Source organism: Xenia sp. Carnegie-2017, unplaced genomic scaffold, assembly GCF_021976095.1.
Source record: "Xenia sp. Carnegie-2017 unplaced genomic scaffold, XeniaSp_v1 HiC_scaffold_14, whole genome shotgun sequence".
Taxonomy (NCBI): Eukaryota; Metazoa; Cnidaria; class Anthozoa; order Malacalcyonacea; family Xeniidae; genus Xenia; species Xenia sp. Carnegie-2017.
In genome coordinates, this window is record NW_025813447.1 from 300689 (window position 1) to 314023 (window position 13335).

The following is a 13335-nucleotide window of genomic DNA, read 5'->3' on the forward strand; positions in this document are numbered from 1 at the left end:
TCGTTTGTATCGGAAAACATGTGTTCGATCACCTTGTAAAGGTATTTGTCAAATGCTCTTGTTTAACAAAATACTTCAATATTTCAAAATATATATTATTTATGGCTTCGGTGGCCCGCGAATTATGGTCGAGCTGGACCAAATGCTCGAAATCTTGTGGTGTGGGAACACAATTACGTTTCATGAACTGTACAGATGAATTGGTAAAAACCAAATGATCTGTACAGTTCATGAAACGTAATTGTGTTCCCACACCACAAGATTTCAAGCATTTAGTTCAGTAGGAAAATATGCAAGGATGGATTTAGAATGAAGAAAAAGTCATGTTTTGTGAACAAGTGTCCGGGTTTGACGATATGCTATAATGAATAATATGTCGTCTTCGTTAAAATATGCGCAGATTAATATGCATATTGCGTGCGTTGCATCTACTCAATTGGCTAATTTTGTTCATGGCTAACTTTTACCGTTGTTGGTATTCTTCATAAGCTAACTGAACAGTTTATTGATTCTGTGTCATAAATTTTGTTATAAGCAAATGATTATAACTTGATTCTATTACTTTGAAAGTTTTGTTTTTAGAGTTTGTAAGATGATTTTTATTGCAGGTACAACTAAATCGACATTATCTGATTTCACTCTGACAGCAAATGAAAACGTCCATATACGGAAAAAACCATTATTTACGACTTACACTTTCCTTGCTGTAATTGGTGCATATATTGCTTTTGGAATATTTTTATTTTTTATATATCGATGTATTTGGTAAGTTATCCTCTATTTAACGAATTGATTCCCTTTTACTATATCATCGTAATCTCAGAACATTATTATTTTCTTTTGATAAGTTTTTACCCTCATTCTATGTCACTACGTTATCAGTTTTAAACCCTTTATTCCAAAGTACATTTACAATTTCTCAAGTTTAAAATCACGTGAGCCACATTACAAGTTATTGCCAAATGCTGAGCGAAAGAAACAGATGGTGTTCAAATCAATATTGAAATACATACGAAAGTTACTTGGTAATGTAAACGAAGATAATGGTCACCCAATATCTGACAAAGATCCTGTTAAAACGACGAAATTACATTCTCCCAGTACACTATCCGTAACATCCCATGAAATGTCTTATGGAAACAGGAGAAACTTGATTGATTCAAAAAAAAGCAGTGTATACGGAGTAGTGATAAAATTTGAGGACGCCTTCATGGACACAGAGAACAATGAAGTTGACGTAAAGCATGTAGAAATGCAGAATGCAGAAACTGAAAAGGTATGTTCTATGTAAATTTATTCATTTAAACATGTTTTGAAGTTTTTTCAGTTTATTTTCTTTTATATTTTAGTAAACAAATAGCCTTGAATGGTCTCATGGTATTGGTTGATGGAAATATTTATTTTGTCTACATACTTGAATAAAAACTTTTGAGAAAGAAAAATTCTTAATTTAACTGGGCTTTATCTTTTATGTACGGTGGCTCACAAGGGCCACCACACAAAATAAAAATATTAATACACACACAAAATATGATTGCGGGCGCTTGCAGTGTCGGATCGTCTGACTATCATATTATCAGTTTGTAATCAGATATATGTAATTCACTAATTGTGATTTTAACATGTGGTCGACTTGTCGTCGTATTTAACTGTTTCAACTGCGAAACATTTGAAATTACATTTGGAAAGAAATCGAAAGCAAGCTCTTGCATAATCCTGGCATAATTATGTTTTGTGCCAACTGTGGTGCACAATCACTTGACGAAGCTTCTTTTTGTCACAAATGCGGTGTGCGTTTGGGAAGATTAACTTCTTTGCCAAAATGTTCTGAAGCGTCAATGACGAGTAGCGTCTCTTCAAGCAGTTGCCCTTCGAGCTCTGCAAGTCCGTTAACTTCAACTTCAAGTACCCCAAAGCTGTTTATAACAAATACAGGACAGGCTAGAGCAATAATGTCCTTTCTAAGGACAACACATTAACCTTAATTTTAACCAGAATACGGGGAGCAATATCGTAAGCAACTTTGAAATAATTGATCACAGTGAAATCAGTGAATTTTGTTATGTACTCTGGAAGTTGGAACCTTTAGAACTTTGAAAACAAATGCGATCAATTACGAGCAATTCCGAGTAAGCCGACACTGCAAGCGCCCGCAATCATATTTTGTGTGTGTATTTTTATTTTGCGTGTGTATTTTTATTTTGTGTGTGTATTTTTATTTTGTGTGTGTTTTTATTTTGCGTGTGTATTTTTATTTTGTGTGTGTATTTTTATTTTGTGTGTGTATTTTTATTTTGTGTGTGCATAATGTATTTTGTGTGTGTATTTTTATTTTGTGTGTGTATTAATATTTTTATTTTGTGTGGTGGCCCTTGTGAGCCACCGTATTTATGGCGCAACATTGAATTATAAAGCAATGTTTTGTTAATTAAGTTATGTTAATCTGTTTAAGTGAAGCCATCTTACCATGACAACAGTTTATGTTGACCTTAGATCATCTTTCATCTTAAATAACCTTCGATATAAACAATATCGTGAAATAACAATGTTCAATAAGTTTTTATCCAGCTCGAGATCAATTCATTTCACTTTCCTACTAAATATCTTTGATTATTTTATATCATCAATAACTAAAGGGTGAAGATGTTAAACAGTTTACAAACGGAACGACAAAAAAATGCAACTAAACAAACTTTATTTCTTTGATAAGGATACCAAACCTCGAATAAAGCGTTCTCGTAAGCCAGTCGATCAACTGCCATTTAATATCGCTTGTACAGCAGTCAGTGGATCACTAAAAGTTGAGGATTATTTGCGACAACAAAACAAAGATGAAGAACCTTTACCCGTTGAGATATCGGAACAAGCAGATGGAAATCAAATGGATTTTGACCCAACTAAAGTTTTACAAAATGGAGTCGGAGAGCAATTACCAATATTTCGTAACGAAAAACTATTTCCGACATCGTCGGGTGATATTGAAGTAGAAGAAGACACACAGAGATTTCTGTTTGAAGAAAATAAGTTTGCTGCACCTAACTTACTTGCTCATTTAGGAAGAATTTTAGAAATACTACATGAAAAACATCTCGAATGCTCCTCTTCATCATCTTCCTCATCTCCGAGGTTTCGAGAACGCGCTCAAACTAATGATAATTGGGCCAATCTTACGACGTCATACAACTGTTACCATGACATTTCATCAAGTAACTTTAATTTGCGATCTCTTGGTATTTTCATTCCCTTTCATTTAGCTGAAAAACTGAGGTGGAATTTCGAGCAACTGATTGTAAATACTGTATACACTAAACGTCAATGGCAAACAAATAGTTATAAACAACAGGAAGCTGTTACAAAACAAGAATATTCAGTGCAGCAAGTCATGAAGAAGGTACAAGATGGTAAAGAGGCCAAAGCTACAGGAGACGTTAATGAACAGGATGAGAAAGTGGAGAGTAGTTCTTTTAAAAAGTCATTAAAAAATGTTCAACAGCGAACTTCAAGAGAAGTTAATGAACAGAATTTAAATCCTGACACCTTAGCTAGCTCGTCAATGTCCAATAAATACAATCGCAAGCTTTTGAAGCAACAAAAACCAAAACCGTCAATAGATGTTGTTTTTGTATCTGAAGATACGTACAAAATGGAAGAAAATGATGACAATAATGAAACAATTGAACGTAGAGTAATTGACTCACTTATGCCGGTAAATAATGAACAAATACCGAACAGTCCTCCCAAGAGTATTTTAGGTTTCAGGCGAGAATCATTAAAAGACATTACTATTGAAAAGTTACCAAGAACTCGACTAGAAAAATACAAATACATCCCTGACAAGTCAAACTTGGGTAAGATGTAATTTGACTTCATCGTTAAAAAAATGATTTTAAATTGAAACTATAAAGTTGCGTGACTTCTGTTTAGCTCAACATTGGAAGAGGAAAGCTAATATTGAAGATAACTCTGATGAGTCTGAAAGAGATCTGGAAGGGCATCAATCAGAAAGTGTCACAAAAGTTGCAGATAAAATAAAAATAGGTTTTGAACGAGAACTTACTTCATCGCATAAGATTTCCACCAAAGAGTACGAAGGTTTGAGACATTATAATATCATTCCAACACGTTCATATGCAATGAGTTTATTTTTTCATTTTTATAGTACCCAATGCCACCAAACACATGGAAATTTGATAGCATTCTCTCTTATGTCAAAGTACTGCGAAGATAAAGGTAAAAAGTATTGATTCGTGAGCGCGAAAGTATGATCACATCGTTTTAAGATGCGTTTTTGTAAGCAGGCTGGGTGCATCATGTAAATCCCGACGAAGACTTAGAAAGATTAACTGTCATTGAATGGGCTCGCTCTCGACTTCGACAGGCTATTAACGAAATTAAGTAAGTTTGTAGTTGTAGAAAATAGAAAATAGTCATCCATGCTACAAACATCATTTAATATTTCGATAGTTCTGAATACAGTCTCACCAAAAACGGTTCGAAACTCTTAATAAAGCAATATGGCGGAATGAACAATGTTGAAACTGATAAAGTGGCAAAATTGTGGATGGCAGAAGGCGAGAACAGTTTAGTAAGCATAACAAAATTCATCAAGTATTTACCAAAGGAAAATGATACAGTTTTACACGAGCCAAAGACGAACAAATCACCCTCAGTTGTTTGGAAAGAATACAACGAAAGCCTTTTACAGAAAATAAAAAAAAAGAATCGCTTTCAAAGGACATGTTCAGAAACTGCAAAAATTGATCTTTTCCTCATTTCTTTACCTGACGACACCGTCAATGTATAGTATCTTTTTTTTCAATTCTAAGATGTGAAATTGGAGAAAAATCACTAATTACAACTTAACTCACAAGCTTAGCTATCCAAATGGTAAAATCGCTATTTGTACAGCTGGGAATGTTAATGGCGAAGGAAAATATACTTATGTATATGGTACAGATAACGAGAGTCTTCTGGCTTATTTTACACCATCTCATGGTTTCTGTCGTGAGCAAAACTATAAATTGTAATTACATTCAGCTTTTAATTACTCCATACACTTCCTTACATTTAACTTACGTATAAAATTCTTTCTTTTGAAGATTCCTGTGCTCATCAAAAGAAGCAACAACTTACAGCAAGGTGATTTCTAAAGCACTAAACACATACTATAATACCTCAACTGTAATTGAAGACATTTATGTATTTCACAGGAGTATGATATTATGGAACATTGGAAGTGGAAGGAAATGAAGAAAAAATCGATTATTACATATGAGGCAATTATTTCATCTTATAAAAAAATACATTAATTCCAGTCAAAGATAAATCGCTCAGCGAAATTCTTTTGTTTATCCTTGCTTGCAGTTAAACGAATTCATAACGTTAAGAATCGGAGGAAGAAATCAAATGTACTTACACTTTTCAGCAAGAAGTGAGATGTTCAAAATTAATGTTAGCATTTTGCAAGATGCAAAAAGCTTTCCTGTGAATTCTACCGTAAGCCAATTATTTGCCTTTAGAATTTTTGGTTCGATAACATAATTTGAAGATAAATATTTTAGGATGAAATGATGACAACAGGCGACTATACTTCTGATATTGCTCAAAAGGTAATAAATTATTTAAATTATCATGAATAAATTACACGATAATTTATTTATATATTTAATTACAGCTGACAGTTGTTAAAACAAACAAAAGTCCACGAACAAAACGAGAGGAGAAAAGGGCAAAAACGCAAATGAAGGTAAAAAAACTTTGTTGATTTTAATTGATGACATTGATGATGATTTGTTGACATTGTTGTGTGACAATATTTACAGTTTTATTTACAATCCTCCAGGTTTTTTTGAGTAAAAAAAATTTTAGAGTTGTGACCCAGCGACCTAATTTTTGTCTTAATGAAAATGCATTATTTGTACAATGCATTCGTTATGGGTTTTGTATGTACTATAGGGATATTGTATGAGCTATAGGGATATCGTATGTACTATAGGGATATCGTATGTACTATAGGGATATCGTATGTACTATAGGGATATCGTATGTACTATAGGGATATCGTATGAACTATAGGGATATCGTATGAACTATCGGGATATTGTATGTGTCATACAGACATCTTGTGTATACTAGAGATGTTGTCGAAAAATTGCTTCCATTTTCCTCTTCTTTCTACCTTTCACACAAATAATGGATTTAGAAAACAAGTCAACATATTATTGGTGAAGAATCACAAGAACAGAGACGAGAACATTTGGAAAAAATGTTTCCTGAAAGAAAAAAGCTTGCACTTCATCTAACTTCTGACGTAGATCTATATAAGATGAAACGTCGAATCAAGTGAGAACCAACGTTGTTAGCTTCCGTCTCATGAACTATCAAAAAATTAAAAATTTTTGTCAATTTCATCTTTTTTTAGATCTCTTGTTTATGACTGGATGCAAAGCTATCGCCTAATGGCTGGAATGGCTTCTCCTCTCAAAATACCGGATAAAAGGCCCAATCGTCTACTGAGCATGTCAGCTAAGTCTTGCCCTGGAAAAATGCCTTCTACTCAAGTTTCTATGAAAGCTACCCGAAAATTCAAAATGTCTATTTCTCATCGTGTGCCTTCCGCACCACCCATAGAACGTGACACGAAAGTAACACTTCTACCACTGGATAAATTGGTGAATTCTGTAGAAGAATATTTGGGAAATGGGAAGAGTACTTGTCACGAAAGCTCAATCCGTCATGTTTATCTTACCGAAATGGACAGAAAGAGAATTCTTGCGTAAGTGCGAAATAAGATGGCGACCTTATTAACATAAATTGATGTAAACACGTTCACTTGTGAATTTTGTAGAAATCAGTCAGGTCAAAAGCTACCTTTTCGTTGTGGTATGACGTCTTACGATAATCGCAATTCATCTTTGAAAGAAGGATGTCCTGTGTATCCTTTATTGTTCCATGTACTTTATTATCTCATGTACTTTACTGTCCTGAGTATCTGTTATAGTTCCATGTATATTTTATTGACCGGGGGATCTGTCATAGTCCCATGTATACTTTACTGTCCCGAGTATCCGTTATGGTCCCATGTATACTTTACTGTCCCGAGTATCCGTTATAGTCCCATGTATACTTTACTGTCCCGAGTATCCGTTATAGTCCCATGTATACTTTACTGTCCCGAGTATCCGTTATAGTCCCATGTATACTTTACTGTCCCGAGTATCCGTTATGGTCCCATGTATACTTTACTGTCCCGAGTATCCGTTATAGTCCCATGTATACTTTACTGTCCCGAGTATCCGTTATAGTCCCAGTATACTTTACTGTGTTTTAGTCCCTGTGTATTCATTATTGTTTGTTTTATCCAGTAAATTGTGTGTTTGAGTAACTTCGTTATTTTTGCTGCGTATTTCCTAAACGTTGTATCAGAGCATTGCGCTCAATGATGTTGGGCGATAAATATCCTTGTTGTAGGTGGGTGTAACAAAAATGTCCTTCTTGCAGATGTGTGTAATATGAATATCCTTTTTGTAGATGTGTGTAAGAAAAATATCCTTGTTGTAGATGACTGTAAGATAAATATCCTTGTTGTAGATGTGTGTAAGAAGACACCATAGAGTTTGAGCCGTCTTCCTGGAAATATGCTGTATAAATTATATTTATCTATTGGTTCTAGATGTCGAAAACGAGAAATACCTTTTGTGTCTGACATTGCTTATGACAAGTTTATAAAAGAAGGTGTTCCAAATACGCAATTGTTGGTCATTAGTATAGTGTCCTCCAGGTATGTTTTCCTGTATAAAAATATGATTTTATAGACTTTGACTCTTCTCCCCAGGTCATTTTACTGAAATGTTTTAACTACTAGAAATCCAAGTATTTCTCAATGTACCATTATGTTGGAACAACTATATTATGAGAAAAATAGAAACAGATCTTTTCCTTGTGCTCAGGTAAGATAAGTCATTATTTGCATTATTACGTCAAATTTATCTTGTCCATCACAGGTCAGTTTTAGAAAACAAATTTTTCTCATATACAATAACCGATCGTCATTATCCATTACAGTCCCTTAATGATCCATTTCGTATTGTGCTGTACAATGTAGACACTTTAATAGAACAAAGTCTACTCGTACGAAGACACAATGTTGTACCAGGAATGTTTTTGGTATGGATTATAAATTACAATGACTTGTATTTCCCACTCCCCCTCTACGCATCAACTTTTATCATTCATTATCCTTAGATGTACATTGGGGGGAAATTACTGTTTGCTGATCATATTTTCAATGGATATGGAAACGCTCGCAAAGATTTTTTAAAACAGGTCAGTGATAATGTTCCAAAGTCTTTAACAATTCTATACAAATGATAAACGTATTTAACGCTATTTTATAGATATCTAAAAGCAGACGAGATTATTTGCAAGGTTTAGTTCTGCCTTCAGATTTTCAATTTAATCCTACACCTTGTCGTTCCGGTCCAAGATCGGCGTGGGGAGGTGAAATTGGAGGGCTGTCGATGAGTTCGTGTAGTGCGTCACATTTAGATATTACGTCATCTATCAGGCTTCATTCACCAGCTACAACTTACTCGTCCTCAGGCTCCCCAGTTTTAAGGTAAGTCAATGAATTAAAAATATACATTTAGTCCTGAGAGTGAAGCATTATATCAAATGAGACAAAAATTTACAATATATACGTATCTACTTGACAGTCGATACAACAAATCATTCATTTAAGGATGTCAAGGATGGAATAAAACGTTGATCTAACAAAGCTCCATTTTTGTTATGAAAAGATACGCGCCTTTAAATACGCTTGAAAAGTTACTGTCCAATGAATGGCCATCTCCTGGGTTTTTGAAATTGCAGTTTCGAATGCTACATTTGTTTCTTTTAGAGCAAGTGGAGCGAAGTCTGTTGCGAGTTTTGTAAATCTTGGTTTATCGTTGCACACTCCTGGACAGTTCAAGCCGATTAAAAAGCAGTCTTCATCGTCATTGCTTCCTAGAACAGCGCCGGCGAAGTCTAGAGCTTAAAGTTAGTGAAAAGATAAATAGAAACTTTTCCTGTTAATAATAATGACTAACTAGGAAATGATCATATCTGGATGTATAGATACGTGAGCTGGTGTTTTATTAAAATAAAACATCTCAGGTGAAATTTACACCATTAAATAATTTACACAATCGTGTTAAGTATTATGGACGTGTTAATTTTGTTTAGCAAGAACACTGTCGATTTGATTGTTATTTAGGGAGCAGACATTCACACTACATGACAAATAAAAACTTGGAAACTTGTATATATTTTTCTTTGCACAACGCATGTATTATCATAATGGCCCAAGGCCCGCTGCTCGATTACATTTTCTGAACAATAAGAAGCAGGAGTGTCCATGTAGCTACTTTGCTGTGTGGTACAAATTGTATGATTACATCTGAAATCAATGGCTTATGATAACTGTGGTATCAAGAAAAACCGCTCCAAAATTGACTTTAGAGACAAGTCATGGTTGAGTTAAGTGCTCTGCAAAAGAAAGACGACAAAAACGAGCAGAAGATGTGTGCTGTAAAGCAACACTTCTCGATATATGCTTTTGAATGGCTTGTAATTCTCAAGTAGTGTAAAGCCTCGTCTTTCAGTTCAGAGAGATGTTTTTGTGGAGTTTTTTTACCCTCGAACCAGTTGTGGTTAGTGAGCTACTGTATACCTGATGGAGAGAGATGTTTGTTTTTCATTCGTCATTATACAAATCTGGACAATGTCAGGTTACCATATGAAGTGTTGCAAAGATTTCTCAGTCATTGAAGAAATGTTTTCGCTATTTAGCTACAATCGAAAATATGTATTAGCTTGATAAAGAATGGAAATGAAACATAAACTCGTAAGGTCCCGAAGTAATCGTTTTTGTGCTTAGTTACAAAGACAATATCATTTTTTTTGTTTACTAGAATTTTGAATTGGTTTGTAAGCAAACAATATTTTGCTTAATATACAAGTGCAATTTATTTAAGAGCCGGGTTACTGTTTTCTTGTTGTTGTATTTAACATAATAACATTATTGTATTTGTTTAGATTCAGAATATGTTACATTCCCTTCAATGTGTGAAATTCCTCCCTCTCGATAGCGAAGATAAAGACGGTAATTGATCAAATCTAGCTGGGTGAAAAATACGTAAAACGATTTCAATCATGTATTGGAAGTTACTTGAACGTTGTAATCTTACAGTCCAAACTAATAATTTTACACATTTCATGTATGTTTGACGCCCGAAACGTGACTTCAAGCTGGAAAACAACACGTTCATTTCTTTATGTAATAGCTTTGGTAACTTGTCTATAGTGTTGGACACTTGCACTGTCTAGCGCTAACCATGGCAACAGCCAAGAATGAAGTCGGTGATTTTGATAACAGAATCATTGTTGGACGTTTAAGCGGTTTTGCTATGAAATTGATTACGTTACCAAAGCATAAGTGCATCGTATTCAGAATTTAATAAGTTGTTCCTAAACTGTTGTTCGTGAACACAGAATTTCATCAAATTCCTTTGTGTCTAATCAACCATGTTTTACAGCTGTTTATGACAAATGAGATAAGTTCCGGGAACGTTATTTTTTGAAACGCCCCGAAATCAACCGTCAAACACACAATGTTATTACACCACAAACACTGTGGTTACAGCGTTAGCCATTTTTAGCGAAAGTACTTCAGCGTTGTCGATTTTGGCGTTCATTTTTAACGAAAGGTGAAACAAACACGACCACACAAGCTCTGAGTGGCTCTTGTCTTCCTAGTCAATGAGTAAAAGATTAATTCATATGTAAATAACCTTTTACTCATTGACTACGTCAACACACGGTATTCTGTAACTTTTAATTAGCAGTTTTTCTCTTGACACTTACGTAAGATAAAATATGATTGAATTTAAGAGGAACAAATGGGTTTTTGGCGTCCTTCTTTTATTTTCTGTGTTGCTGATATTCATTTACATGGAACTTAGTCAAAGGGTCATAATTGAACAAACTAACATCTTTCTTCCTCAGATAAATCCTTCGTTTGCTGCATTTTGCAAGAGGGTTATCGAAGGTGATCGTGACACTCTTGAAGAAGCTAAAGAGATTATGGACCATTCTTCAAAGCATATTACTTCACCAGAAGAATATATGAATCTGACAAAAGATTGCAGTAAATTTAAGAGAGTAAGAGGTTATATAATGACAGCTTTAGACGCCAAGGAAAGAGACTTTCCTTTAGCTTTTAGCATTAATGTTTACAAGCATGTTGAACAGTTTGAAAGACTTCTCAGAGCAATATATCGTCCTCAAAACTTCTACTGTATTCATGTGGATAAAAAATCCCCCGATATATTTTACCATGCTGTTGAAGCGATCGCTGCTTGCTTCCCAAATATATTCCTAGCCTCAAAACGTATAAACATATTATGGGGAGATTTCACGATCCTAGAAAGCATTCTTCTTTGTTCAAGAGATCTTCTCAGTCATGAAAAACCATGGAAATACCTAATAAATCTCACAGGACAAGAGTTTCCCCTTTGTACGAACAATGAAATTGTAGATAAACTCCACAAAATGAATGGATTTAGCATTGTCCCAGCAAAACCGGCAATCGATAGGTAAAAACAATTCAATTTCCAATAAATACAACACATCTTAAACTTCAAAAAGTATTAAATGACACTATCGGTAACTGCATTTGCATTTGTGTTTAGCAAAACCAGAAATCGCTTCCTCTATGTTCACCGTGACTTGAAGAGGACCGAGATATTAAAGAAAAAGTTTCGTATAAATTTTACGTTTTATAAAGGTTCTGTGTATACAGTACTTACAAGAATGTTTGTAAACTATACTCTTTATGATAAACTGGCCTTAGATTTCTGGGAATGGCTTAAAGACACCGCCAAGCCAGATGAAACCTTCTATTCAACATTATACCAAAATATAAAACTTGAAGGACACAGAAATGGCAAGTATTGCAAAACTATGCATAATTGCTTGTATTTCACATTGCGCAGACTGGTCATTAAGGTCACGTATAATTTTACAAATATAAACAAATATTAGATTACAATCTGTCATTGAGCTTACTAACAGTAAAACAAAGGAAAAAATAAATATCTTTTATTCTGCTAAGAGCCGAAATACTTTTTAATTTGTTTTAAAGGTACCGTTGGGAACCCGCACACTCGTTATGTGGTTTGGCACAAAGATCGCTGTCATGGTAAAACAGTTCGTTATGTCTGTATTAATGGTGTTGGCGATCTCAAAGCCATAGCAAGAAGTCCCGCTCTATTTGTGAATAAATTTTATTTGGATTATGAACATTTGGCTTTGGATTGTTTAGAAACATGGTTTCAGAAAAGAACTTTATATTATTATGCATCTAAAAAAAAAATTAAAAGATGAAATTAGTTAAATTGTGCTGAGAGAATGGAGCTTCCTGTTCATTGTATGTACGCACAAAATGCAACTTGCAAAAGAATATGTACAGCTGTGTTATAGAGGAGTTTATATACATCAATATACAATTTGTCATTACCATGATTTCAGCAACCTGCACAGCCACTTGCTGGCATTTTTACAAAATACAAGTTGCCATTTAAAGTTTGCCACAAGTTTCACTGACGCGCTTATTTTCTTACTAGCGTTTTGGTAAGCAGGAAGAAATTTTGGTCAAAGTTAAACGTTATCTATACTTAACAAAGAGGACCATATTTAAACCGTAAGAAAGTATCTAAGCTTCTGTTGATGATCATTCAAAAAAATCTTCCAAGACCTGCAATATTTTACAATTTCAACTTTTATGACGAAATTTATGACATAAGTTCACGTCATCACATTTCTACCAATGATCATTCTTCAAAATAACTTAACACTATACATACTCTTCATTACAACAACAACCATCTTCTTGAGACTATTGAAATACGTACGTTTCAAAAATCGTCATTTGAACCACATCTAAACTCTATATTTTAAAAACTTCTGGAGAATTTGTCATTTAACCTTAATCCCTTCATCCATTTGTAGTAAGTAAAACTTTCAAACTTTCTTCTCATTGCTGAGATCATTTTCCCTGTGAGATCAATGGCAGATCATATTCTCGCTTGTGATTAATCGCTCCTGTAGAATCTTAGTTTGATAATGACTTGCAAATAAAGCCAAATTTTGTTTTAAAAACTCTTGTGTTACAGTTATCATGACTCAAATCATGAGTTTACGAAATGATGTTATTTGGAGTATGTTCTGGCTTATACAATTAACCAGTTTCTTTAGAGTAGATTTTCATCCCATTCTGTGCGTTGATTATTTGAT

General features: G+C 34.2%; 2 protein-coding genes and 1 long non-coding RNA gene across 3 annotated transcripts; all 3 read left to right on the forward strand.

The window, feature by feature from the left end:
* Positions 1 to 725: 725 nt before the first annotated feature.
* On the forward strand, positions 726 to 1423 carry LOC124434998. The gene is made up of 3 exons (XR_006944959.1): positions 726 to 765; positions 925 to 1276; positions 1350 to 1423. It is a non-coding gene; the product is annotated as an uncharacterized LOC124434998 (long non-coding RNA).
* Positions 1424 to 2530: 1107 nt separating this feature from the next.
* LOC124434730 (uncharacterized protein C3orf20-like) lies at positions 2531 to 9304 on the forward strand. The gene is made up of 21 exons (XM_046984629.1): positions 2531 to 3848; positions 3925 to 4092; positions 4160 to 4230; positions 4299 to 4395; positions 4465 to 4803; positions 4877 to 5023; positions 5100 to 5139; positions 5211 to 5276; positions 5365 to 5496; positions 5562 to 5609; positions 5675 to 5746; positions 6203 to 6342; positions 6422 to 6775; positions 6848 to 6934; positions 7426 to 7470; positions 7673 to 7780; positions 7865 to 7949; positions 8065 to 8166; positions 8245 to 8325; positions 8397 to 8617; positions 8900 to 9304. Exons 3-21 carry the CDS (start codon positions 4206 to 4208, stop codon positions 9036 to 9038), a joined length of 2328 nt encoding a protein of 775 aa, XP_046840585.1. The 5' UTR covers positions 2531 to 3848; positions 3925 to 4092; positions 4160 to 4205; the 3' UTR covers positions 9039 to 9304.
* A 1409-nt stretch (positions 9305 to 10713) lies between these two features.
* On the forward strand, positions 10714 to 12624 carry LOC124435344 (N-acetyllactosaminide beta-1,6-N-acetylglucosaminyl-transferase-like). Its single transcript, XM_046985280.1, has 3 exons — positions 10714 to 11636; positions 11733 to 11986; positions 12185 to 12624. Exons 1-3 carry the CDS (start codon positions 10918 to 10920, stop codon positions 12424 to 12426), a joined length of 1215 nt encoding a protein of 404 aa, XP_046841236.1. The 5' UTR covers positions 10714 to 10917; the 3' UTR covers positions 12427 to 12624.
* The last annotated feature ends 711 nt before the right edge of the window (positions 12625 to 13335 follow it).

Bases quoted from the DNA above. Each gene is read 5' to 3' on its own strand.
- LOC124435344 (XM_046985280.1), top strand. From the start codon at position 10,918: ATGATTGAATTTAAGAGGAACAAATGGGTTTTTGGCGTCCTTCTTTTA. The intron at 11,637-11,732 runs GTAAAAACAATT...ATTTGTGTTTAG, and splicing joins GCAAAACCGGCAATCGATAG to CAAAACCAGAAATCGCTTCC. The intron at 11,987-12,184 runs GCAAGTATTGCA...TTTGTTTTAAAG, and splicing joins ACTTGAAGGACACAGAAATG to GTACCGTTGGGAACCCGCAC.
- LOC124434730 (XM_046984629.1), top strand. From the start codon at position 4,206: ATGTCAAAGTACTGCGAAGATAAAG. The intron at 4,396-4,464 runs GTAAGTTTGTAG...ATATTTCGATAG, and splicing joins CAGGCTATTAACGAAATTAA to TTCTGAATACAGTCTCACCA. The intron at 6,343-6,421 runs GTGAGAACCAAC...ATCTTTTTTTAG, and splicing joins AAGATGAAACGTCGAATCAA to ATCTCTTGTTTATGACTGGA.